Source organism: Aulonocara sp. 'chitande type north' Nkhata Bay, linkage group LG23, assembly GCF_057382095.1.
Source record: "Aulonocara sp. 'chitande type north' Nkhata Bay isolate Kocher_YH1m ecotype deep benthic linkage group LG23, A_spYH_male_GT1.1, whole genome shotgun sequence".
NCBI lineage: Eukaryota > Metazoa > Chordata > Actinopteri > Cichliformes > Cichlidae > Aulonocara > Aulonocara sp. 'chitande type north' Nkhata Bay.
Genome location: NC_141365.1, coordinates 51,304,063 through 51,328,850, shown reverse-complemented (window position 1 = coordinate 51,328,850; position 24,788 = coordinate 51,304,063). Strand labels below are relative to the sequence as shown.

The following is a 24,788-nucleotide window of genomic DNA, read 5'->3' as shown; positions in this document are numbered from 1 at the left end:
AGGATTAAACCTGTCACAGCTCTTTATTTTTTAAATTGCCAAAGACAATTTAAAGGTCTTCAGTAGGCAGGATGTGCCCACTCAGTAAAGGCTCATTAAAAAGACAACCTGCTGTTGCAGAGACCCCTTACAACTAAAGCTGGATGTGAAGTGAAAAGTAAGCTACAACTTCTTGAATGCATGTCCATCCATGGGACTCGGCCCTAATGTGCGATGACATCATTCATCTGATCTTAGTGACCTTGTAGTACCATATCACCCTATTAGAGCACTTCGCTCTCGCTCTGCAGGCCTACTTGTTGTTCCTAGAGTATTTAAAAGTAGAATGGGAGGCAGAGCCTTCAGTTTTCAGGCCCCTCTTCTGTGGAACCAGCTTCCAGTTTGGATTCAGGAGACAGACACTATCTCTACTTTCAAGATTAGGCTTCAAACTTTCCTTTTTGCTAAAGCATATAGTTAGGGCTGGACCAGGTGACCCTGAATCCTCCCTTAGTTATGCTGCAATAGGTGTAGGCTGCCGGGGATTCCCATGATGCTATGGGAGTTTCTACTTCACTCACTATGTCTTAACAGACCTCTCTGCAGTGAATAATACTTGTTATTAACCTCTGTCTCTCTTCCACAGCATGTCTTTATCCTGTCCTCCTTCTCTCACGCCAACCAATCACAGCAGATGGCCCCGCCCCTCCCTGAGCCTGGTTCTGCCGGAGGTTTCTTCCTGTTAAAAGGGAGTTTTTCCTTCCCACTGTTGCCATAGTGCTTGCTCATAGGGGGTCATATGATTGTTGGGTTTTTCTCTCTGTGTGTTATTGTAGGGTCGACCTTACAATATAAAGCACCTCGAGGCGACTGTTGTTGTGATTTGGCGCTGTATAAATAAAACTGAATTGAATGATGTATTGATGGTCAGGTGTGATAGTCCCTGAGTGTTTTGTTGGTGCATGTTTCTGTTCATGTATATTGTGTTAGTCTTTATTAAATCTAAATAGCTAACAGTCAGACCTGATGAGGGTCAGTAATCTACTTTAATCTACTTTAAATGTGAATGCAGCTTGTTAGGTCTCGCAGGTGTTTCTCCAGATTCAACAGTAGGAGAATGTGTAAAAATGACTCTATTTATTCATTTTAAAACCAAATCCCAACAATGTTGTGATGTCTGGTAATCGTGTTATATTTTCATGGCTTTATATGTGGCCCGAAACAGATATTCATCATGCAGTAAATTTGGAGGAGATTATTTGCAACGACTACTTTTGAGCTGAACAAGAAGCCATGACTGCTTGAAAAACAAGACTCAGTATTACCAGAGGATCTCGTCCTCGCGTCGGCTCAGCTTCTGTTTACTCTCTCGTCCACTGACCTGTAATCAGGTGTCTGTTTGTCATTCAGGAGGAGGCAGCCAAGCCGAAGAATCTTTGCTCACAGAGATTGTCTCCAAAGTGGTGTTTCCTCGACTGTAAGTATTACTTAATAATAGTAGTTTTTACCTTTATGCTAATCATTACCCAGTATGATGATATTATGGTGACATCCTGTTTCATGAGTATGACTTATACATAAATACTCTTATCAACACTCATCTTGCCTGTTTGAAATGGCAGTTACCAGTTCAGTTTTGATCAGCTGCCTGTTGGTCTTTAATTAACTTAATGAAGCTCAGATCAGTCATGCATGTTTTTGCTGCTATGGATGTGTCATATGATGAATGCATGCATTCATAAGCATAATGGCAGAGGAATCATGTTTATAGTCATTTACAAATGTTGCAGATTAAGTTTACTGTCTTCTGTTCTAAGGCAGTGATGAAGTCACATTACTGGTGTTTTTTTGTGTTCCACTGGGAGAAATGGACAAACACACAACTTGTTACATTTTGAGTGCCCCTTTTCAATCTTGTGCAAGCAATACCAGATCTCTCGCACCACATGTTGCTGTGAAATGTGTATCTGATTGTAAGAACGCAGTCAGTGACCTACAATCAAGATCTGTACTCTGCTTTTGTTTTGTGTAGATTTCAAATGTTCAAATTGTTAGAAAATCGTATCGTAGGTCCATGCAGCATTATCACAGGCAGTGTGAGCAGGACAAATGCTGACACAGTTCTCTAATGTAAACAGGTTTCTGTGTTAGCACTTCCTCAAAATAACATAAAACATAGTCCCATCAGATCCTGGGTTTTGGAGAATGTCATGAATATTTATCTCTCAGAGCAACTTGCCAAAAATATCATAGAGAAAGACCAGGCTTCCTACACAATGCTAAATGTGCATGCACATTAACACAACCCCCCCCCACACACACACACACCTCTGCCTGGGTTGTGTCCTGTTGGCATTGAGCAGAAAACTGGATTTAAAAAGATGCAGCATCTACCTGACAGAGAGATAAGGAGGATGTGTTTGAGGAGGGCGCATGTGATCAGTGCTACTTCTGCTCTAACCCAACAGAGGATTTACACACATGGCTGATATGTTTAAGTGCTTTTGAAAAACTACATTGTTTGTTTGTACTTTTCACATTTGTTTGTTATTAAGTTATTTCACTGTATGACTGTATTCATGACGTCAAAGAATTTCATCAGTTCTTCCTATATTAGACTATATTTCCTCCACCAGCTGCTCAGATGGACAAACTGCACAGAATCTGGCTTTAGAATAACATTCCTAGAATGGTGTGAAAGGAGTTGTGTTACCAGCTGCTGGGCTGTGCTGGACCACGAATTAAACTGGTCCATGTTCATTATAATGATGCAGAACAAAGGTGAACTCGGTGCAATGGGACAAAAATGCAGTCTGGTTAGAAAGTCATTGTTGCATCACAGTAGTCATTGATTTGGTCTTCACAAAATGAATGCGAGTTCCCTATTACACTGAAATAAAATACAATTATTTTATGGTGTAAGAAACAACAGTTTCTCACCCTGTGGGGGCAGCGTCTCATCTTGTTACTCTGCAGGCTATTGGTTTCCCACAGTAATTGGCACAGGAGGTGGGAGCTAGCATATGTACAGATTAACAATGTTCAAAGTTATTTGCTGACCTGAACCTTAATGACCGCCTGCAGCAATCTGCTTTAAATGAGCTGAGTTTGAGACATGCTTACAGGAATAGTAATTTTCCCACGTTGTCTTTATTTGGCTAAAACCGTCTTTTTGTGTCTCCTCAGCCACGACAGCCGATCGTTTCTACAGGATCGACCGAGCACAGGTAAGGTTTCACCACCTGTGTTCTAGTTTTTAGTCATTTTCACTCCGTGACCTTAATGATGCCTTCTCGTTTGATTCTTTGCTAAAACCTTCAGGAACATCTCAACTACGTATCAGAAATCTCCCAGGAAGAGATCTTCATCCTGGACCCTGAACTTGTTGTCATGACAACTGTAGGCACCTCCCCCTCAGCCATGGCCGACCTGGTTAACCCCGCCCCTAGCCCAGTAAACAGCAGGTAAATCAGTTGTGACTAAGCTGAATTTTCATTAAACATTTTTTCTTTGTTCCATTCATTGCAGTGCATAACGCTGGAGGAGGAGAAGGAAAAGCGTGGCCTTACTTTGACTCCTTGAAGTAATCAATAAATCAATAGAAATAGTCTGCCAATTACAGTTACTTACAACCAAAATTTACATGAGAAAAGTATTAATTATTCTTCCTTTGATAATTTTCTTATTACAGCCTTTTAAATAATTCTGTGGCGAATTCTGTAGTTGGACAACAACCACGACAGTCCATAAATATAGATGTTTACAATGATCCTTTTTAAATCAAGACTTTAGTCCCCTGGCTTAGCAGGTAATTATACCCCATGCGGCTGAAATGCAGCCACCTGGGCTCGAGTCCGACCTACGTGCTCTGGCTGTGAGTCTCCCCCACTCACTCTCTGTAAAAGTTAAATAACCAACAAGAAACCCTCTATTATTATACACAAAATAAGCTGATTCCAAGAGTCATCTCGTATTGCTGTCAAACGAAATACTCTGTAGGGCCTATTTCATGACCTAAAAGCTTCTCCAGGGACAACACTTCTAGTCAGAGCTCCACTGATGCTTTAGTCTACACTGCTGCTTCCTCCTCCGACTCACCTTCATGCTCTGTTCCCAGGTAAAGACGCACATTAAACACAAATGCGTCCTTAATGTGTGTCTGTTGCTCTCACCCTGCTTCTATGTTTCTGGTTCTAAAAAATGAAACAAAACAAGGAAGCCAATGTTGTGTTCCAGTAATGAAAGTCAGTCTGTTGTTTCAAAGACTAAAGCAGTGGGCCAGGCCAGATCTGGGGAAAAAGTATAGATTGATGTCAAAAACCTGGGTCCTTTTTAAAGTTTTAATTATTATTTTATTTCATAATTTTAGTTAAATATATAAAAATGTAGATTTGGGGGATTGGAAGTTCCTAGTTCAGTGTGGCACTTTGTGTTTTAGTGCCTATAAAATCTAATCGTGCATAAATGGATGAGTTCAGTTTCTTTTCCTACTGAGAAAATCTGTCATCATTATGTTAGCTTGTGTTTGCATATGTTTGTGTCTGTGGGTCTTGAGATCTGTAGACAACACGTTTGTATTCTACTCGTATTTTCATATTATTAACCATGTACCATAGACTCGTGAAGGTTAATTCCTTACCTTCAGCTGTCTGTTGATGCTCCATAAACAATTCTCGTGAGGCAAAATGAGAAGAGGGTAAGCAGATTATGAGTGAGAGGATCAAGAATTTCTGGGGAGAAAACTGGTTTTATTCAATATTTTCTTACAGTAAAGAAATCCCATGAAAAGAACCAAGCCAAAGATGTGTTTTCATCTTCCTGACATCTCTGTGTTTGCCTGTGGCACTCGGCTTCATTGGTTTGATCTAAGGATGAAAATCTTGAAAAACATTCCTCAAATACAGCACCAGTGAAAGGTTTCAGCACATCTATTTATTATAAGACTTTCCACTGTTTTTTCCTCATGTTTTGCATTATAGAGTAAAAAGATCAAAATAATTGAATAACACATTTGAATTTTCTAAAACATGAAAATCCTCAAACTTTGTAGTTCACTCATCCATCTGTCACTCACCTGAGTTCAGATCACCCTGCCAGCCCGGGGGGGCAACAAAGTGTTCCCAAGCAAGGTAACAAAGGTAATCTCCCCAGTGTGTCTGGGACCTGCAAGAGGCCTCTTCCTTGTAGGACATGGTCAGCATACACAAGGCATCCTAATCAGATCCTCAAACCATCACAACCTTCTCCTTTCAGTGTAGAGGAGTAGCAGCTCTACTCTCCATCCTACCACTAAGAGCCCAGACACTTTTTGGAGGAAGCTCATTTCTACCCAGACACACACTACCCAGAGCTTGTAAGGGTAGGAAAGCTGAAAGTAGTTGCTTGGTTGATGGTACTTCTTGGTCACGCAGGTCTTACAGAGGCAGAGGTGGGATTATTGCTCGTTTTCCTGTTGAGGTACAAAGCAGAAACCACATGGCATGTTATGTCTCTTTAAGATGTTGGTTAAGTGCTGTCTTGAATTCTGAATATGTCAGTGAGAAAGACTCCCAAATCCATCCTACCTCCAGCTCCATGTTTTACACCATTTCAAATTAGTGTTCATCAGAACAAAGTCGAAGTTTCTAATGGTCTAACTTCCATCCCTTTTAATGGAATTTAAGCAGTTCTGGTCTTCCTATTGGTCTTCCTTAAATGTGTTTTTTTGCACTTAGAATAGAACAGAATAGAATAGCTCTTTATTGTCATTGTACATGTACAGTAAAATTATGGGTGCTCCACACCAACTGTGCAGTAATAAAATATGAATAGTAGGACATCAAGAAAATTATATACAAATAGAAAGAGTAGAAAAAATATACAAAATAAGAGAGAAGCACAAATAGAGAGCAGGTTGCAAAGTGCTGGGGAGTAGTGTAAAGGACTCGGTCTGAGTAGAGTCGGTGTGAGTGGCCTGAGTGATGAAGGTTACCCAGTCTCCGATTGGTGGCTGCGCAGCCTTCTTGTTCTCAATTGTGACCCCTGCATACCAAACACTGAGGAGTGGTAGAAACCCAGTAGCAGCCTCTGGTCCCAGTTACTCTTCCTCGTGACACAGAGGAAGTGCTGCAACTGCTGGGTCTTCTTTACCAGAGTTTATGGTGTTGTGGCTCCAAATGAGATGAGCGGAGATTTAGGTGTCCAGAACCTGAAGGTGGAGCCCGATTCCACTCGTTCTCCCTCTAATGGGAGGGTAGTGGACCTGTCTGTGCCTCCTGAACTTCATGTTGAGTTCTTTTGCTTTAAGCTCGTTCAGTTTCAGGTTATTTTCTGAGCAGCAGTGGGACAAGTTCTCTACCTCCGCCCTGTAGGCTGTCTAATCTCCGTCAGACATGAGTGTAACCACGGAGGTGTTGTCGACATACGTTTGATGACGTTGGGTGGGTGGTGTACAGTCATGTGTGGACAGGCTGTACAGTAGGAGGCTTAGAAGGCAGCCCTGTAGAGATAATAATAATAATAATAATGGATACTTTATTGATCCCCATGGGGAAATTACTTGTTTTTCTCTGCATTTGACCCATTCACTCAGTGAAGCAGTGGGCAGCCCACTAAGCAGGCGCCCGGGGAGCAGTGTGTAGGGACGGTACCTTGCTCAGGGGTACCTCAGGGTAGCCGTTAAGTGGATTCGAACCGCCGACCTTCCGATCATGGGGCGACCACTTTACCTACTGAGCTATCCCTGATCCGGTGCTGAGTCACAGTAGAGTGGCGAGGTGGTGGCCGAGTCTGACTGATCGGGGCAGTTTAGTGGTGATGGCATCTTCCATGGACCGTTTTTGCTCAGCCTGGTAAGGATACCTGCCAGTTGATCCGCACAGGCTTTGTCCACAGTCGCTGGGATGCCGTCAAGGTCAGCAGCTCTCCTGGGGTTGAACTCTCTCCAGCCATTTTTGTTCTTGCCGCGTCGCTTGTGTTGCGGGTATCTGGTGATAATTTTCACATCACATCCTGTTTCACAAGACACAATCTTTGTGGCACATCGGGTGGTCGTGCAGCTCTGTACTTTTTTTAAGATGGCGAGCTGTGCCGCGACTGTCGCAGCTGGGTTGAAAACATGAGTCTACGATCGTGCCGTTTTTTACCGCCATTTATATGATAATCAACTTCTTTGGTCTCAAACTGAGCAAAGAAGTTGTTGAGCTCCTCTGCTAGTGTGAGGCTACTGTTGGAGCCATGGCCTTTGAAGTTCTTGAGGATGCCTCTCCAAACCTGGCTGTGGTTGTTGTGTATGAGGAAGCCCTCTAACCATGAAATTCATCAGATTGTGCTGAAATACAGTGCTTGTAAATGGTCATCATCATGAAGTAACTTGACACCTAGTGCAAGACTGTGGCTTTATGAAGTGTTTCTAATGTTTTTAGACAACAGAAGAGTGTTGGAACCGTGTTGGGTTGACTCTGAAGGATTGGTTGCTCTTTAAAGGAAAAGATTATTTCAAATGAAACTTAATTTATATCTCAAATTAAAATGTATAAATATAATTACTGGAGTCACTTAACAAAGAAACAAACTGCTAATGAATAATAAATAATTAACCAGTTTACTGAATACTGGAATGCTTTAACCCTTTCGTGCTGCCTGTTTCACTGGTCTGAACTAAGCTTCACTGGCTAAACAACAGAGATGTCTGAGATGTCCTTGCATGCAGATTCATTTGAGGCATCTGTGACAGCCACATCTGTGGTTAGTATCTCAGATATTTATTATTTCAGTTACAGCAACTATAACCAGTTAAAGCCAGCTGACAGTAGATGAATCCATATCTAGGGCTTTAAAACACTTAGACTCCTAACAATTGCCACAAACAACACAATGTTTTGTAGAGCACTGTGGGCGTAATTGCATTTGCTATCACTCCAAAATCCAAATAACTAATTTTATAAATGTCTAGCCATCAAATATAATATGATGCTCACTCTCAGACTATTATCCATTCTCTACAGAGCAGTGCACTTGTCATGTTTTTCTGCTCATCAAGTGTTGCACAAATACACATCAGTATGTTTAGAACACTAATTATTATTATTATTATTATTATTATACAAGCATGTGTTGCAATGTTTCTTTCATCATCTTTTCACTAGTTTCACACCCACTGTATGTTTTTACAGTCTTTGCACAGATTACATCAGTTTTGTGTAGCACAGTGTGCAAACTGGTACAGTGGGTCGTCACTTCACACAAGGTGGTCCTGGGTTTGACGCCAGGCTGCTTCTCCTCTGTGTGGAGTTTGCATGTTCTTCCCGGGTAGTTCAGCTTCCTCCCTGGGACCCTGTGACAGCTGTGACTGGCTTCAGCTCTGCTGCGACTCTGTACTGGATGAAAGGAAGGAAAATGCCTGTAAAATGACTTTTGCCATTTGTCTAAGTAGGCCTGGGATTTGTGGCCTATTACTTCCTGTTACCAGTTCCTCTGATGGCCATGATGTATCAAAAAAGCTTTTTTGGCATTTTACCCCAGCGGTATAGAAACAGCCAAGAAATGTGGGGAGGGTTAGCAGGGGCGGCCTGGCAAGGGATTCGCCCGGGGATTCATTTAGTTCTTGTGGTATGCACTCTAAGCACTTTAGGTTTTCACTCATTTTTATCCTGGATTGACATTCTCGTCCGTACAGTATCATAAATGCCACAAAAATGCAGCTAAAGCAGCATGAGCTCCCATGAAGATTCTCATAATTAGTTAGTTAATAAAGAACTGATTTCATTACTAATGTTAGTTTTAACAAACTGTTAGAAGGCAGCTTAGAGCCTGAATTCTATTTCTTGTCTTTTGTGTGATCTGATGTGTCCCAGTCACAAACTATGACCATCAAGTAACAAATGTTACAAAAAATGTTACAAAAAACCTGTTTACTGTTTCTCCTGGCAGCTGAGCGGCTGTGGCCATGTGAGCTACAAACTGTGAACACACATTTGCATGTGGAACAGAAAGAGGCAGTAAATAAAGTAACAGGTACAACATGAGTATAAGCATAGCAACACAACCTGCTGATCCTGACAGTAAATCCCTTTGGCTGTGTGTGAGTGTTGGCGGGTTGATTTGCAATGCTGAGTGCACCGAGTGGGAGGATGAGGAGGAGAGATGAGATCGAGGGGCAGAGTGAGGGAGAGAGAGGTTCAGGAGGAAGATAGTCAGGAAAACAGTGGATGGAGAGAGAAACGTAATGCATGTCAGAGCACTCCAGAGTCGCACCAATCTACTGTATTTAGACACACACACACACGCAGCACACACACACACACGCAGCACAGCGGTTTGCCCACGCAGGGCCAGAGGTGAGCGTTATTCCTCCCACTACAATTACTTTTCTCTGTTCTATTTCTCTCCGTTCCCCTGTCTCTCTGGCAAACACACTGAAGGACACCTACACACAAAACATTTAGTTTTTTAAATGAATTTTGACCTGAAAGCTTCACTTACTGTCAGTTTGGCATCAAGACTGACATAATCAGGAGCTCAAGAATTGGAAATCTTTGGAAAATTGGAGTGTGTTTTGTGGGAAAAACTTAAAACCGTTGTAAGAAAGTTTCTATTTTGTGTAGACTGACACAGACACAAAGATGATGCTGAGCTTAACAACATAAACAAAGACAGCTGAGCAGTACAAATCCTTGACTTTAGTCTCTGTTTTGTGCTGGGAGCAGCAGCTTTGGAGCTGTGGCTGCTACACAAGACATTTCACCTAAATGACCAAAACTTATATATGCAGCTGTTGATCACACATACAGAAGATTCTGCTGACATAGATTTTTACTTTGCAGTATCATCCATGATCAGATGTTATTGTGTTTGGTAGGTTCAAGCAGGGTACACAGTGTAGTAACCAGCTGGTTAACCTCAGACAAACCTAAAGCTTCTGGAAACACAGCTGACACACATGAACATGACGCCACAGGGGGAGCAAAACTAAACACACTGAACATGGACCACAGGCAACATAATGGGACATGACATGACAACACACGCTTGACAACATGGAACACACAGACATGAAACATGTGACAGACTGGGGAGACATGAAACACAAGAGACACATGAGAACAGTCCATAGAGGACAAGACAGACTGCACAGACAAAGACTCAAAACTAAAGGGAGCTTGATGATAACTAAAAATAACACAACAACTCAACATATCCAAATGTAACCTGATGAAGAAGCAAACCATCAGGAATCTGCTGCATCAATGAACAGTCAGTTAAGTCCTCTTACTCACACTTCTGTGCTTAAACTGATTCCTGCTTGGATGCCACTGATGGATACCGTGCCATCATACTGGTGTTAACAGTGAGGTAGAGTAAAAACAATGTTAACACATCACAACAATGTGTTTTTAAGGCAGGCTGAGAGTTTGTGCAGATACAGCAACATGATGCTGCTCCCACCTCAGAGAACTGGTATTACACAGATGACCACAAAGGTTTGCTTTTCAGGAAAATGGGAACAATGGTAGAGCAACCACATCAGTGCTGGGATAAAGCACTATGTGTGCTCTCTATTTTCTCTTGGTGCCATAGATTTGGGACTTTGTGAGACTCCCTCAGCTGCTACCAGTTTCATATGTTTTGAAAATTCAGAGAATTTCACATAGCGGCTGTTTCTTCTTGCTTTGCCCTAAGCTTGTCCTACTTTCACAGCCCTTAAAATGCTTTATACTTCCTTCCTCTGTTCTCTACCCATGCCTTTACCTCAATCATGCTCATTATCACACCGTTTACTTCTTTAACCACACCGACCAAGACGCTGCAGACAGGCTGAAGATGTTTTGTTCCTCATAACGTCCCTGTGAATCTCAGATCTGTCTGAAACGCGTCTCTCTGTAAAGTCATGACTGGTTCATCATTTCTCTCTCTGTGTCAAATATTCACAGGGATGTTGTTGAGATCTCACATGCAGGTGTTTTCATGCATACGTGAAGCTTCAGAGCTCAGTGGATCTGTGAACTGTGCCTCTTTCTTCTGTCCAGGCAACATGAAGTCCTGGCTGCATGCTCACTCTACCTTTGTTTCCTTTGTGTTCTGCTGTAGTTCTTCCCCAAGGCAGCACATGAACAGTGACAGCACAGAAGCAGAAGTTTTGATGCACAACAAAGAACCTGTGACCAGCAAACTCAGCCGGTTAGTGACTCTTAAATATGCACCGTGTTTTTTACGTGTTTGGTGTCGCAGCTCTCGTCTGTTTGGCTTCCAGCCTGCAGCTTGCTGGGTTATATTTTTAACAGTGTCTCTCTCCAGAACTAGAGATGAGGGATAGTCAGGTTAATGACCACAGAGGAATCAGTGAGAAAGAGGAGGAGGGTCTAAGCAGTCTAAGACCCTTCAGCTCTGTGGCTCTTTTTATCCTCTTAAAGTTGTTTTTCTATCGATCTGGCCATGTGTTGTGTTACTGCACAGCAGAACAGCGTGGATGGTAATGTAACTGTTGAAGCTAACCGTTGGAGGTCTAAGTCATCATCAGTGATAACCCCAAACAAATCCTAACCCTAAGTTTTGACTTGGAAAATAAATAAATCTTTCTGGTTCGTGTCGGTGAATATTTTCCTCGTCCACCGACTGCCAAGACATGAAAGAACAACTGACCTATTCTGCTAGCAGCAGGTTGGGTTTATCACTGATGCTGACGTCAACCCTCAGACGTTGTGAAGCCCTGTTGGTGCATCCAGCCAACGATGCCGAGATAAACACAGACTGATCTTGAAGATAACAGCGATGATGATCAGAGTATATGGATGTATAAATGTCTGTATCGTCTCCTCAGCTTAACCAAACTTTGTCTGTGTGATGATGTTTGTGCAAAGAATACGAACATCTATATTTTTTTAAAAAATGATTTATTATAACTTCCACATGTTTGGATTTCTGCATGTATTATGTTCAGTTCATCATCTCGAAGTCTTGAAATTGTAATTTTCTTCTAAGCTTTTGTCAATAATAAAAGAATAAACACATATACCCATGTAAAAAATAAATATGTAATAAAAATTCAAACTACTAACAAGATGCTTGAAATGAAGGAACGCGATCAGCAAACACCATTACTCCAAATATAAAACATAAAATGCACACACATCGAAGCCGGCCGTATAGCTTTAACAGTGTTCATCTATTTACAGCAAAGAGTATTGATTTGACTATTTAGCATCAGTGAAACCTTTTAAATGTATTCTGCAGAGCGGGCTGTATCCATCGTTCCAACACAACAGCTGCGGATACCAACCAAAGGCAAAAGTAAGTATGCTTAAAAACACTTTTAAACCACTTCATCAGTACACAATACCTCTACACAAACAGTTTTTTCTACCTTTCATCAGGCTGTGAACGCCTCATAGCACACTGACTCCTTGGTTAGGACCAGATTAGCTTGGTATTAAATGATTTTATATAATTGATGTTGAAACCAAGCCTCCCGAGTGTGTGTGTGTGTGTGTGATGCTGTCCACAAATACACTTTATTCAGTTCAGGTCACTTTTATTTGTATAGCGCCAAATCAGAACAACTCTGAGATCAATAATACAGACAAACCCTGTCGATCATATACAGGATATCTCTGTGTCTCTGAAGCCTGCCTCCTTTATCTTTATATACGTTAGAAACTGTGAGCGATGCATTTACAGTTTCTCATGTATATGTATGAGGCAGGTTTCTGATTTGGTAGCTCGGTCACAAATGGCTGTCCTCCTCTAACCCTCATGTAACTCTACTTAAGCTGCACTAGGAGACATGATGGGCACTCAGGAGTGTGATGTGATTTGAGGAAGACTGTTCTTGACGGTGTGATGTGAGTTAATGTTTTGCTAATAGTTTTCATCCATTAATGATGAAACCAGTCAGTTTGAGTCAAGTCACATATCTCTGCTCATTAAAACATAATAGTACTCATTAAAGCGACAAAGTAACGTGCTCATTAAAACGTTTTTGCACTGAGTAATGAGTACAAGTGGTTTTGCGCCCTAAACAGCTGTGTGAGAGATCACTTGCTGTACTTGGGATCTTAGGCTATAGTCTCTGTTTACACAGCACACTGGCTCTCAGTCTGGGAAAAAAAACATTTTTGTACACGCACAAATTTGCAGTAGAGCAGTTTATTTCTGGATGAGGAAGTATAAAAAGTCTTTCCTAACAGACTGGTGTAACATGTGTGGCATCAGTTGAAAAACATAAATTCAACTAGAAAAAGTTGCATTTCCTGCGAAAATGCAGTGTGAATGCCTCGTAGTGGAATCTGCTGGAAACAGCAGAAGTAAAACTATGTGCTGAGAGGAGGTGAAGAAACTGAAAATTCTGCAGGTGAAGAAGCAGAAATTTGTACTGAAAAGAGGTGAAAAAGTTAAACTGTCTGCTGGAAGGAAATGTTGCCATGAGCGGGATTCGAACCCGGGCCTCCTGGTGTCACAGCTACTCATCTCACTGAGCCAAACTGGTTCTCAGGTAACTGATAACAGGTGAAGAAACTGAAAATTCTGCTGAAAACAGTTTAAAAAAAAGTTGAAGAAATTGTTGCCATAAGCGGGATTCGAACCCGGGCCTCCCGCTCTGAGAACGGCTGCTCATCTCACTGAGCTAAAACACGGCTCAGCCCGGCAAGCCAAACTAGTGATCACACTGATAATATGGTCCTATTCAGCAAAATGGGCCAGAAAATGGCACAAAAAGGATAACAGTTATGAGCACCAAAAGATATAGCAGGAATTAGCGGAAGGAGAAGAACAGTTTAAAGTTTGAATGGTGAAAATCGGCTGAAAACTGAGGGAGGAGTTAACCAGCAAAGGTCCGAGCAGCTAGAATAAGGTAGAAGAAAGAGAAACAGGATCTCAATAGTGTGAATGAGTTTGTTATTGGACTCCATTTTTAGACATTTCTTGTTAAGTCAGGTTTGGGAATCAGGCGTCATCACTGACACGACGCTGGCTGGTTCTACCCTGAGCGCAGTCTCCAGCGCCATCCAGCTGTGTCACCTGCCAAAGGCCCTGTAACATACTGAAGGATGCTTCACCCTGCGAAGACAATGGGCGCGGTTATATCACATTCCTGCTTTGATGCTGCCTCTGGAGCTGATCCCACACAAAGCACTGCTTGCATCATACGACAGTTCCAGCAGAAGTGGAAGTAGAGGGTTTCAAAAGTGTCCCAGAAATAACATGGGGTTATTTTTGAATTAAAGATGCATGAAGCTGCACAGAGCAGGTGAGGAGACGGAGGGATGGCATGTAGAGTCTGCTCAAACTTCACAGAGACTGAACGTTTACTCTGGAAACACTGCCGGCTTGAACTGACCCACCCAATCTGTTCTTTGTTATAATTTATCCTTATTTTTTCATATTCATATGTACTGAAAGTGTTAAACACCAAACGGCAGCAACAAGATTCCTTCACTTTCTGCCAAAACCTCGATTTTGATTTCACTGAAAACAATGAAATTACGATGGAATATCCAGGCCAGCTGATCACTCTCCACAAAGAGCTAACAAAGCAACTGAACTGTTTTCAGACAAAGGTTTCAAGGTTGCATTAAAGCAGATATAACCCATCCCCTGCTCTCTGACAGATGATTATTGGCATGCAGCCTATTCATACCTGACTGAGCAGTAACATTCAGACTGGAGGCAGAAACCAGAACGCTGCTGCTAGTCTGGCTGCAGTCTGTGTATTTGTAGGCAGTCCGAGTCAGGCCGTGATTGTTTGGAGACACTTTTGCCTCTGACCAGGCGACTTGTGCAGTCATCTTGTGATGGTTGCATGCTCAGACTCTTGGTAATGAAATTGTTGCCATAACTACTTGAATCACCGAATCCAAAAAGATTCAGTGCAGCCACTGATGTTTCCTGGCTGAAAGCAGGTTGCTGTGCTGTTTTTACTACAGTGTGACTGAACCATGAAAGAACACAGTAGTTATTTTGAACAGGTGATCATCGTGTTTGCTGTCATTGTTTCTCCAGATGGGAAAAGAGCCAAAAGATGAGCGAAACAGAAAAGGAGAGAGAAAAAGGTAATGCACACACACAGTATCGAGGGCTTAACTTGTAGGACCTGACTGAATGATGTCTGATTCCTTCACTCAAACATCTCGCTCCACACAGAGCTGAACGTGTACCTGACAAGTCTGTGTGAAAGACAGAGAAGAGACTCAAAAAGACTCTTTTCTTCTCTGACACATTTCCTCCGACTCGCTCTGCCTGCACTCGTTCTAGCATGCTGGGAGTCGTGGCCGTGGCTTCCTCTTCTGTCAGCACCTCTGTGCTTGTGTTTCTTTGGGATGTTGCATGTTTTCACTTGGCAGCAGGTTTGTGTGTTAGATGAATACGACCCAGTTGTTGCTGTCAGTTATTAAAGATAAGATAAGATAAGATAACCTTTATTAGTCCCATCATTAATAACAATAATAACTGCTAATACAGGAGTGTTATTCATGAAAAATGCCAGTTGAGAGTGAGCTGCTGCATAGGGACACATTCATATTTCCACTGGTCACGTGTTTTAAAATGGACTGATTCTTATTCTGCACTCAGAGCTTTATACAACACGCCACATTCAGCCACACAAGCACCGTCTTCTACGCTTTAAGTGCTTCTAGCTAACATTCACACACTGTGGATGGACGCATCACAGAGGGGGGTCGTGCTCATGCAGACTGAGGGAGCCAGGGATCGAACCACCAACCTTCTAATCGACCTCCTGACCTACAGCTACGCCGCTACACCTACTGAATTGCCAGAAATTTGGATATCATGTATCCCATTGTTTGTGGTATTTTTACATCAACCATATGCTCAGCATCTGCTTCAGAAAAAACAGAGGCAACAAAAGTCTGTACAAATTGTGTAGTTCCAAAAACACCTGAAGAAGAATGTCACACTGACAAAAGGTCAGGAAGAGGATTTCCTGTAAAAAGACTGGACAACAAATAAAAATAGGGAGGGATTACTCACGTTCAGTAATGAAAAAATAATGCATCCCAACAGTTATTCTACAAATAAGTTCTCTTTCATGAGCCACAGCGAACCATGTGATTAAAAGGAATGATGTTGTGGGGTTAGCAACGCTTCCACATCCAACCCTCTGTCGCTGTTCATAGTTCAGCCAGGAAGACAAAAATCCATTTACTGTAAACAAAGGCAGGAAATCCCAGCATCTTCACCAGGAAGAGTGTGACTCTGCTCTGCAGTCTGACGATTCCAAATTTGTCACAACTCCTCTGTGATTAAGAGGAATCCAGCACTCTGCAAACATGTCCCAGCGTTTTACTCTGAAATGAACACATTTAGTTTAATGTGATGCAAAACAGTAACCATCAGTGAATGTGACTCTATGGCTGCTGCAGACTGTAAAACACTAGCCTCAGTTTCAGGTGCAGCACAGTGGATGTTCAAAATGTGAGGCTCGGCTTTGTCCTGTTGTCGTTCCGTTTGTTTTAATGAAATGTGACTCCAGGCTTTCTTTCTTGCGTACATGCATACATCTGCTTTCATCCACATGCACACACGCAGCTCCCATAAGGGTCAGACAGGCTGACTGCATCAAACTGAAGAGTTCAATGGACCAAGTGACGTGTGCGAGTGTTTGTGTGTTTGTGTGTCCTCTTTCTACCTTTTCTCCTCTCTTGTGTCGTAAGACTGAATCTTATTTTCTCTGGTTTACTTAATTCTTTCCCTCGGCTAAATTCATTTAATTCACAGTGTGTGTTTGGTTTTGTTGTGTGTGTGCGACTGTGTGTGTGTTGTTTTTGATTTGTCTTACAGCTACAAACGCTCTTAGAGGTTTTTGAAGTCTGCTCGCTTTCTCTCCCCCTCCTTTCACTCACTCTTTGCACCCCTCTCTCTCTTTCTGTCTCACTCACACACACACACACACACACACACACACACACACACACACACACACACACACACACACACACACACACACACTAAGCCTAACATAACTGGATTAGGACTCAGCTACTAAAGAGAGAGGGAGTGAAAGCAAGTATTGAGGTCAACCTAATAAACATTCATCTCATATCTCGGCTTAGACAGACACACACCAACCAACTGTTTCACCCAGTAACAACTCTGAACAGTTTTCATGGGGATGTTCAATATAATGATGATCCTTTGTGGCGTTATCTAATCACTCAGCTACTGCACTGTAGCCACAGAGTGGCTGATCCCTGTTTGCTTCATAATTTCCATTAGAACAGAAAATGCCAGCTATCACTACAAACATGACTCAGTAAATATACCAATTATCCATGTAATAAAACAATTATTGTGTCACAGCACTGAAGCTGTTGTTTGTGATGCTGCTCAGGTGTTTCTAATATTCTGACCCTCGTGGATGTAATTTACTGCCCGTACATGTTTTTTGTACGGACACGATGATACGATGTTTGGTTGTTTATGCAGATGCTTTCTGTAGCGTGACAATGAAGCTGTGATTTTGTGTTTGCGTTCTCTCTCTGTCTCGTAGAAATGTTAATGGATTGTGTGAAGAACAAGGACTTGAAGAAGGTAAGTACTGATAAGTGCTTGCAGATTTATTTATTAGTCCGCAGCTAACTTAAGGAAGTTGCATGGAAACACGTTCCTCTGAGACACCTCTCTCACACCTTTCGCATCCTTTCCATGTGTTAACAGCTAACAGTAGGATTAACATCTCACTGTGATGCATTTAGACTTTAATTACAAATTTAGTTTGTCATCGTGTTAAAAAAGCCTTTCTGTTAACGTTTATCTCGCCTGTATATCACCTGCAGCTGCAGGAGCTGCACCTGAGGGGAGCAGACCTCACGGTCCTGGACCAGTCAGGGTGGAGCTTGCTACACCATGCTGTTAGTACAGGAAGCAAGGACATGGTGCGCTACATCCTTGACAATGGTAACAGAAAAGCATCGAGTGGAGATGAAGATCTAGTATTTACAGTAATGAAAAACATGCTGGTGCAGTTCTGTCAGGCTGTGGCAGAGCTCCATCCATCCGTCCGTCCGTCTGTTCGTCTTTTTCTATTTGTCAAGTCGGTGGGATCAGCTCACAGCGCTATGACTGTGAAAATACTGCCACCACTGTTGCTAATAATGAGATGATACTGCAAACTGAAGGTTAAAAAACCAGTTTGCATAGTTGGATGAACCCCGTGTCTCTACAGTCACTCCTCCTTCTCTGTTTTCCAGCACCAAGTGAGCTGATTGATGTCACTGAAAAGCTACAGTGAGTATGTGAAACATTTAGATGTTACAGTAGGAACAAATAACTTGAGGCGATTTGTTTTGGGCTGCATGTTAACACTAGTCTTAGAATAATAACGAGGTTTGTGTGTTCTCTATCTGCAATGAAGTGACTGTATTCAAGCTTTGATGATGATGCCAATGAGCTCTGGTCTCTTTCTGTTGCCTGGCATTCCAACAAGTGTAGAAAACATTAAAGAGAATAAACATAAAAGCCAAACAGAATCAGCTGGGTGCCTCTTCATCAGCTGTGTTTCACTCCCAGCATACATGAAATACAGCTCGCTCTCTTCTTTTCTCTCTGGTGCTGCATCGTGGACCACCAGTGGGGAAACGGTTCTTCATCAGGCTGCGTCGCTGTGTCACAGGACTATCTGTCATTATCTGGTGGAAGCAGGAGCCTCACTCATGAAAACAGATCTGCTGGTAGGTTCAGTAGCATTTACAGTTCTCCACGACTCTGTTAAACAAAAAGGAAACGCCCTCCTTCTTTGTCAGTGTCAAATTGCTTTTTATACTTGCAGACGGACTCCTGATTCATGTGGCTCACAATGACAGAACTACATACAAACAGTATTTCTGCCCTCGTTACTGGATATACTGAGTATCACCGATGCTGGCTGCAAAATGGAGATGTCCAAAAGTTACTTGACGATGTTTCAGTCACAGAGATAAAATTAGTGGGTTGTAGATTTTCCCATAAAGACGTATACTGGCACAGTCTGCTCTTCTGGGTAAATAAGTGACTCACCCCTCTCTTAAGCTTTAGGCATGACTAAAGCTTAAGAGAGGTCGGGTGATGCAAGAAGACGGTGCTGAAGCACACAGGTGAATGTACAACGAAGTGGTTTAAAAGGAAGAACACTGCATGTTGTGACCAATCTGTGCAGAAATCCTTTCAAAGCTTCACACACATTTTGTTCCATTTTGTCTTTCTCAGCCCCGGAGTACGTCGAGTCTTCTTTACTTTAATCGTTTCAGCGAAGTAGCACAATCCACACAGCTAGAATTTGCCTTTTCAGAGAATAAAGCACCAACACAAATGTGTAGTGAACAACACGTATGTGGAGAACATGTGTCAGAAACACTCGCTCAGGAAGCATTTCAGAGGGGAGCTGATGAACGACTGCACGTTTTGGTGAATGCAGTGCAAAAATGGCACTATTGCAGTGGCTTTAGCACATGTTTGTGTTCTGGTCTCAAATGTTTCTCTTTTAGTTTTTCTATGGAGGTTTTAACTGCATAGGAAAAGCTCTTAACTCACTGGACTCAGCAATGACCTAGATACTGAGGGGAGGAGAGGGGGAGGAAACAAGAGAAGTTTTAACATTCACCATAAAGTACTTTGTTTCATCTTAAAACGTCTCTGCACTTGGACTCTCTCCCGCTTGGCTCTGGCTCTTCCTGGAGCGTAAACCCTACCCATGGCTCGACCACTGTTATGGTTGTGGTTAGGACTGGGCGGTGCATCGAGTTTTTAAATATATCGATATCTTTTTATATGAGATGTGACATCGTTAACGCCGTAACTGCATTAACCCGACAAATCTCCGTTAACGAGTTACCGCAGGTCGCCCGTGCGTGGGGCTGCACGGCCGTGCAGGTAGCACTACCAGTATTTTCACCATTTACAACAGCAACAAAAGTGCAAAATGAAGAGTGTGTGAAACAAGCTGCATCCCAGACCGTCTCCCAGCATCCTGCCCCGAAACAAACCACCTTACAAAACTCGTATACCGTATTTTTCGGACTATAACCTCACACTAAAATCCTTTAATTTTCTCAAAAATCATCAGTGCGCCTTATGCACGAGTTCTGGTTGTGCTTACTGACCGCAAACCGATTTTATGTACACGGCGCTCAGCAATCTGTCAAAAATGTTTTGGTACGACTTTGCTACGAAGCTGCAGCGCTTGATGGATTGTTGGAGCATTACAGCTACCGTAGTCAGGAGCGGAGTGATACGTACTGTGCTTCAGCGTAATGTTACCGTACTGTGTGCGTATAAGGGCCACAAATGGCATCTGTAAGAGACACGGTTACAAAGAGGGTTTCAAACTGCAGGCTGTCAGTCACGCAGTAGAACAGCAGCTCATTACACTCGGCGTCTGTTAGTTTACATTTTGACTGCACGATTGTGATGTTTTTGTTGTGCACAAAAACAACATAGTTTTATTTTATTTATGGAGCATTATTATTTAACAAATGCTGATCATTTATATAAGTTTTGCACGTACATCTGCGCTGCATGTTAATAAAACTGCCTATGTGAGATCTGGGACACAGCTTTGACTAAACTCTCGTTTTGTTCGTACTTTATGGTTTTAAATAAATATTGAGATATATATCGTATATCCAGCTAAAGATCGAGATATGAATTTGGGCCATATCGCCCAGCCCTAGTTGCGGTCATATTTTTTTCCATATATTGTAATTAAGTAAATAGATTTATGTCCCAACAACATGAATACGACACAAATGAAGCACCCACACTGTAAAGCAGCTTCTATCCTCAGTTCTTTGGTTTTCAGTGCACTGCCGAGTCTTGATTGGTGAGCTGGTTGCTCTGTGTTGGGCCGCCTCCGACACAGGGAAGCAAATGAGAAACGTTCCTAAAAAGCTTCGTTTTCTGCGTTTACATTTCTTTGTATGCAATGCAACATTTCAGAAACTGGGAGGAACCTGTACAGTGAAGGCAGCATTACTGAGCAGCATTAAACACACAGTTTTGTTTGTTTGTTTTGATCATGTAAACAGTTTAATGCAAACCAAGTTTAGTGGGCTAACACAAAGCTCTTTGTCATGCAAAAATATTCATTTTTGAGTGTAATGTCTCTTTTTCAGGGTGATACTCCTAAGAACAGGGCGGAGAAGGCTGAAGATGCTGAACTGGCAGCGTACCTGGAGAACAGACAGCATTACCAGATGATACAGAGAGAGGATCAGGAGACGGCTGTCTAAGATATTGGAACTCTCCTTGAACTGGACATGGATGAAGGTTTTTTCTCCTTCCTCATATTGACCAGACACAACGTGTTTAATGCCTTTGTGCGAGCTGAACTGGACACAGGTCCCAGTTTACTGCTGACAGCCCTCAAAAACAGGTGGAGAGTGAAGCTGTGCCAAACGTGGTTTAAATAGCAGGGCTGGCGTTAACTGCGGTGAAGCGACGCACATTTTCAGAAGTTTATTAAGTCGTTTTGATATTTTGATGTTAAATAGCTTAGTAAGAATAATAATATTGATTTAGAAATTTTGTGAAATTCTCTGACTTGGAACATCAGTTTGGGGGATTGCGGGGTGGGTGGGGCTTTGAAGAGTCATGTTCATATGGTAATGATTTACTTTATTTCTTATGATTATTAAATACACAACAAACACAAAACCTAAAACTGTCAGAAGCTACAGACACTGTATGTGTATAGATCACACAGGATGCAGACTGATGATTAAAAAGTTAAATGTCCTGCTGATGCGTTCAAGGCCAAAGTTCTTTGTAGTAAAATACACATGTGACTAATAAACATCCGAATCACTAGCTGGATAAAAACCACACACACTTTGTAGACGCATATTGTGACCTGATGTTAACAGGATACAAAGCATGAAGAAATTAAACATTTTCCAGTGTCGAATTCTTTCATTTTTTTAAAATTCATTTGGATTTGAATATTGAAAGACACAGAAAACTTTTACATCTACCAAATTCACAGATGTGTGTTAGGACGGCACGTTCAACATGTCCAACATCCTCCGCTTTAACATTTATTGAATGTCCAACAAGGACACTGAGAGCAGAGCAGCCTCGGCCTCGCAGGGCTGGATACTGGTGAAAAGAAGAGTTGGTCAAAACCACAAGTGTTCATCCTCTTGGGACCATGAATACCTCCAGTTCATTTTATCAAGGTTATTGGCGTCATCAGTATAAATGCTGTTAGATTAATACTTGAACTAAGCCTTAAAATATTTTCCAGTTCTGTGCTTTTGTTTCATAAATGATGGTGATATGTTCATTTATAGCCACAAAACTCAAACTGGTGGCACTACCCTCGTGATTCCTCTTGAATAATTTCAGCACAAATAACCACACGTATTGAATGGACGTAACAGTGGATTGGCAGACGCATGCTGCTGCTGTAGTAGGTGGCACAGGAAGTGCTGTGCGTGTCGCAGACATCAGTACCCCAACAGAACCTGCAGGAAACCACCAATGAGTCGAGGCTTTACTGGAGACGCAGTCCTTTCCAGGTTTAACGCGCAGAACTGATGTGTGCTGTTTGCACATTGTCACCACTGCTGTGATCGTGGTTTGGTAGAACACACAACACTGACTGTTATTATAAGACATGGATCATAAGGCCCTAAATATTCAACACATCTAGAATTAAAGCCTTCACGTCTTTGATCATTCCTGTTAATAAAGTTGATTCACCACAAGCATGTCTGCCAAAACCATTGACTGAAAAAACTGTGATTAGAGTGGTTTTTCATTCAGTGACTGTGGGGCAGGTGTTATATTAAAGTATAATAATGTCAAATTAGATCAAATCGATTTAAGTTAAACAAATCTAATTAGATATAACAGATGGAGCAATTAAGAAATATATTTTGGAATATTTACATCTGTAACATTGATTTCATCAGCGGTTTGCGACTGCAAATGAAGACGTAGCTCATCGAGAGCTTCCTTAGTTTCATCTTTATTATTGTTTCTGTGTATTTTAAAGTGCAGTAACTATTAGGCCGTCCCCTAACAAAGAAAAGAAGGTGTTGTTTTTAAATGTTTTAAATGAATGAGTAATTACACGTTGGCACAGTGATGCAGTAGTCAGCACGGGAGCAGCATAGAGATCAAGAAAATTCGTGTTTTTTGTTATGTATGAAGACAAAAGATCAAAATTTAAAATGACTCTAAACGTGGTGAGGACATCTACAAGCAACAAATAAACATGTCACCACTCATTACATGGCTCTTTGATTGATTTTAGTTTTACGTCCAGACTTTCCAGCAATACTAAAATATTTGAACAGGAAACAGGAAGAATTACAAAATAAAGTTTTTCACACTGCTTTGACATGAAGTAAATATGTGCAGAAACCTGTCTATTTTAATGTTAGTTTACTTTTGGGGGATTTCAGTGACTTTGTCAAAGTGTATGATAGAATTTACTGTACAAAGTTTAGACCCGAGCGCAGCACCTACTGAATCCTTTCAAACCAAAAGTCTGTGCCCAAGTTTACGGACTTTTTTGTTTTGCCTGTAACTTCCAGCATTTGAGCTTTTTTGATGTCTTAAGGTTTCTTTGCATTGGAATTCTTGTGATGTAAAGTTAGGATTTGTTTTTCAATCATCTGTTGCCAATGTTGTTTTTTTTCAAGGCAATTCTTTGTTCAAACATTTGTATGAAATAGTTTAAATCGCAATTATCAACAATTATGTGTTTTTATCTTTCATTATCTCCGCATGTACTAATTGGTTTTAACTCCAGTTTGTTTTTGAGAGGAATGTAAAGATAATAAAACAAAGAGGTAGTTTGTTTTTTCATGGTGTCTTTTGCTTTTTATGCATGTAAAAGTACACCCAAAAAGCCATTAAAGTTTTTCAATTTCTTCCTGCTCACGAGTGATGATATTTACACAAAAACATTTCATATTCAAACAGCACTTTTATTATAAATGCATGTAAATATCAGATTGCGAATGCCTTGAAGCTGTGGACTGACAAAAATGTATTGTTTGTTGCCAAGTTTAATGGCCTCTCCACATGCTTTCTAACTCTACCATTGCTCCTACGATCTGATTTTCAGACGCTAGGATAGAAGGATGCGCTCTGCCAGGTGAATACAAATGCAGTCCCTGCATGCCAGCCTGCTCGTGTGATACTTGACTCTCTGATGCAGAGATGTTATTTATTTTGTGAAGGAGTCAAACTCATTCAGTTTGTAAGCACACAATAATTCAAATATCTGAAAGATTCACTTGAAATTTGATTTGCATCGTTTCTGGTTTCAGCTGTTGGACTGGAGATGTCAGAGTCCAGTAAGCAACAAGTCAACTTTCTCTTTTTTACCAGTTTCCCTGGTTGCTGTTACTGAAGTCACCGTTACATACACAACATTAAATAAACAGAAAAGGGTGCAAACAAAACTAGATTGCATGTCCATTTCACACTGGACACTGTGGACCAGCGTGTCGAGTACATGCTTTGCTGTGATATCGTTTAACAGGAGTTGTCAAATGTTAATCCTGGCATGCCCAGCATGGGGGTCACTGTTGTTGACCCTCCGTGTCTTTCAGAGCTCCTCTCTCAGAATGTTCTAGAGCTCCCTCTTCCTCACGCAGTATAGCTACAGCTATCACTGCAGCCGTTGTCTTCTGCTTGTGCAGCGCTTCTATGTCTGGTTGGTTTGTAAATGACCTGTATTTGTACAGCGCTTTTCTAGTCCCTAAGGACCCCAAAGCGCTTTGCACAACCAGTCATCCACCCATTCACACATCTACCCATGCCATCACCATTCACACCGGTGATGGCAGCTACATTGTAGCCACCCTGGGGCGCACTGACAGAGG

The 24,788-nt window shown here is 41.7% G+C and overlaps 1 protein-coding gene across 6 annotated transcripts in view; it reads left to right on the top strand.

Annotated features, from left to right (window-relative positions):
• Window positions 1-23,828, top strand: part of LOC147302998 (diacylglycerol kinase zeta-like) — a 92,581-nt gene extending 68,753 nt beyond the window's left edge. For 5 of the 6 annotated variants that reach the window (XM_086283945.1, XM_086283944.1, XM_086283940.1 and 2 more), the window contains 11 exons: window positions 1,390-1,456; window positions 3,166-3,206; window positions 3,301-3,443; window positions 11,047-11,136; window positions 12,190-12,246; window positions 14,956-15,005; window positions 17,465-17,505; window positions 17,751-17,871; window positions 18,165-18,201; window positions 18,545-18,644; window positions 21,063-23,828. In XM_086283945.1, the coding sequence (XP_086140071.1) occupies window positions 1,390-1,456; window positions 3,166-3,206; window positions 3,301-3,443; window positions 11,047-11,136; window positions 12,190-12,246; window positions 14,956-15,005; window positions 17,465-17,505; window positions 17,751-17,871; window positions 18,165-18,201; window positions 18,545-18,644; window positions 21,063-21,179 (864 nt within the window). In that variant the 3' untranslated portion in view covers window positions 21,180-23,828. Of the gene's footprint in view, window positions 1-1,389; window positions 1,457-3,165; window positions 3,207-3,300; window positions 3,444-4,009; window positions 4,097-11,046; window positions 11,137-12,189; window positions 12,247-14,955; window positions 15,006-17,464; window positions 17,506-17,750; window positions 17,872-18,164; window positions 18,202-18,544; window positions 18,645-21,062 lie in introns of all 6 variants that reach the window. The other variant, XM_086283946.1, reaches the window with a different exon arrangement.
• Window positions 23,829-24,788: the final 960 nt, after the last annotated feature.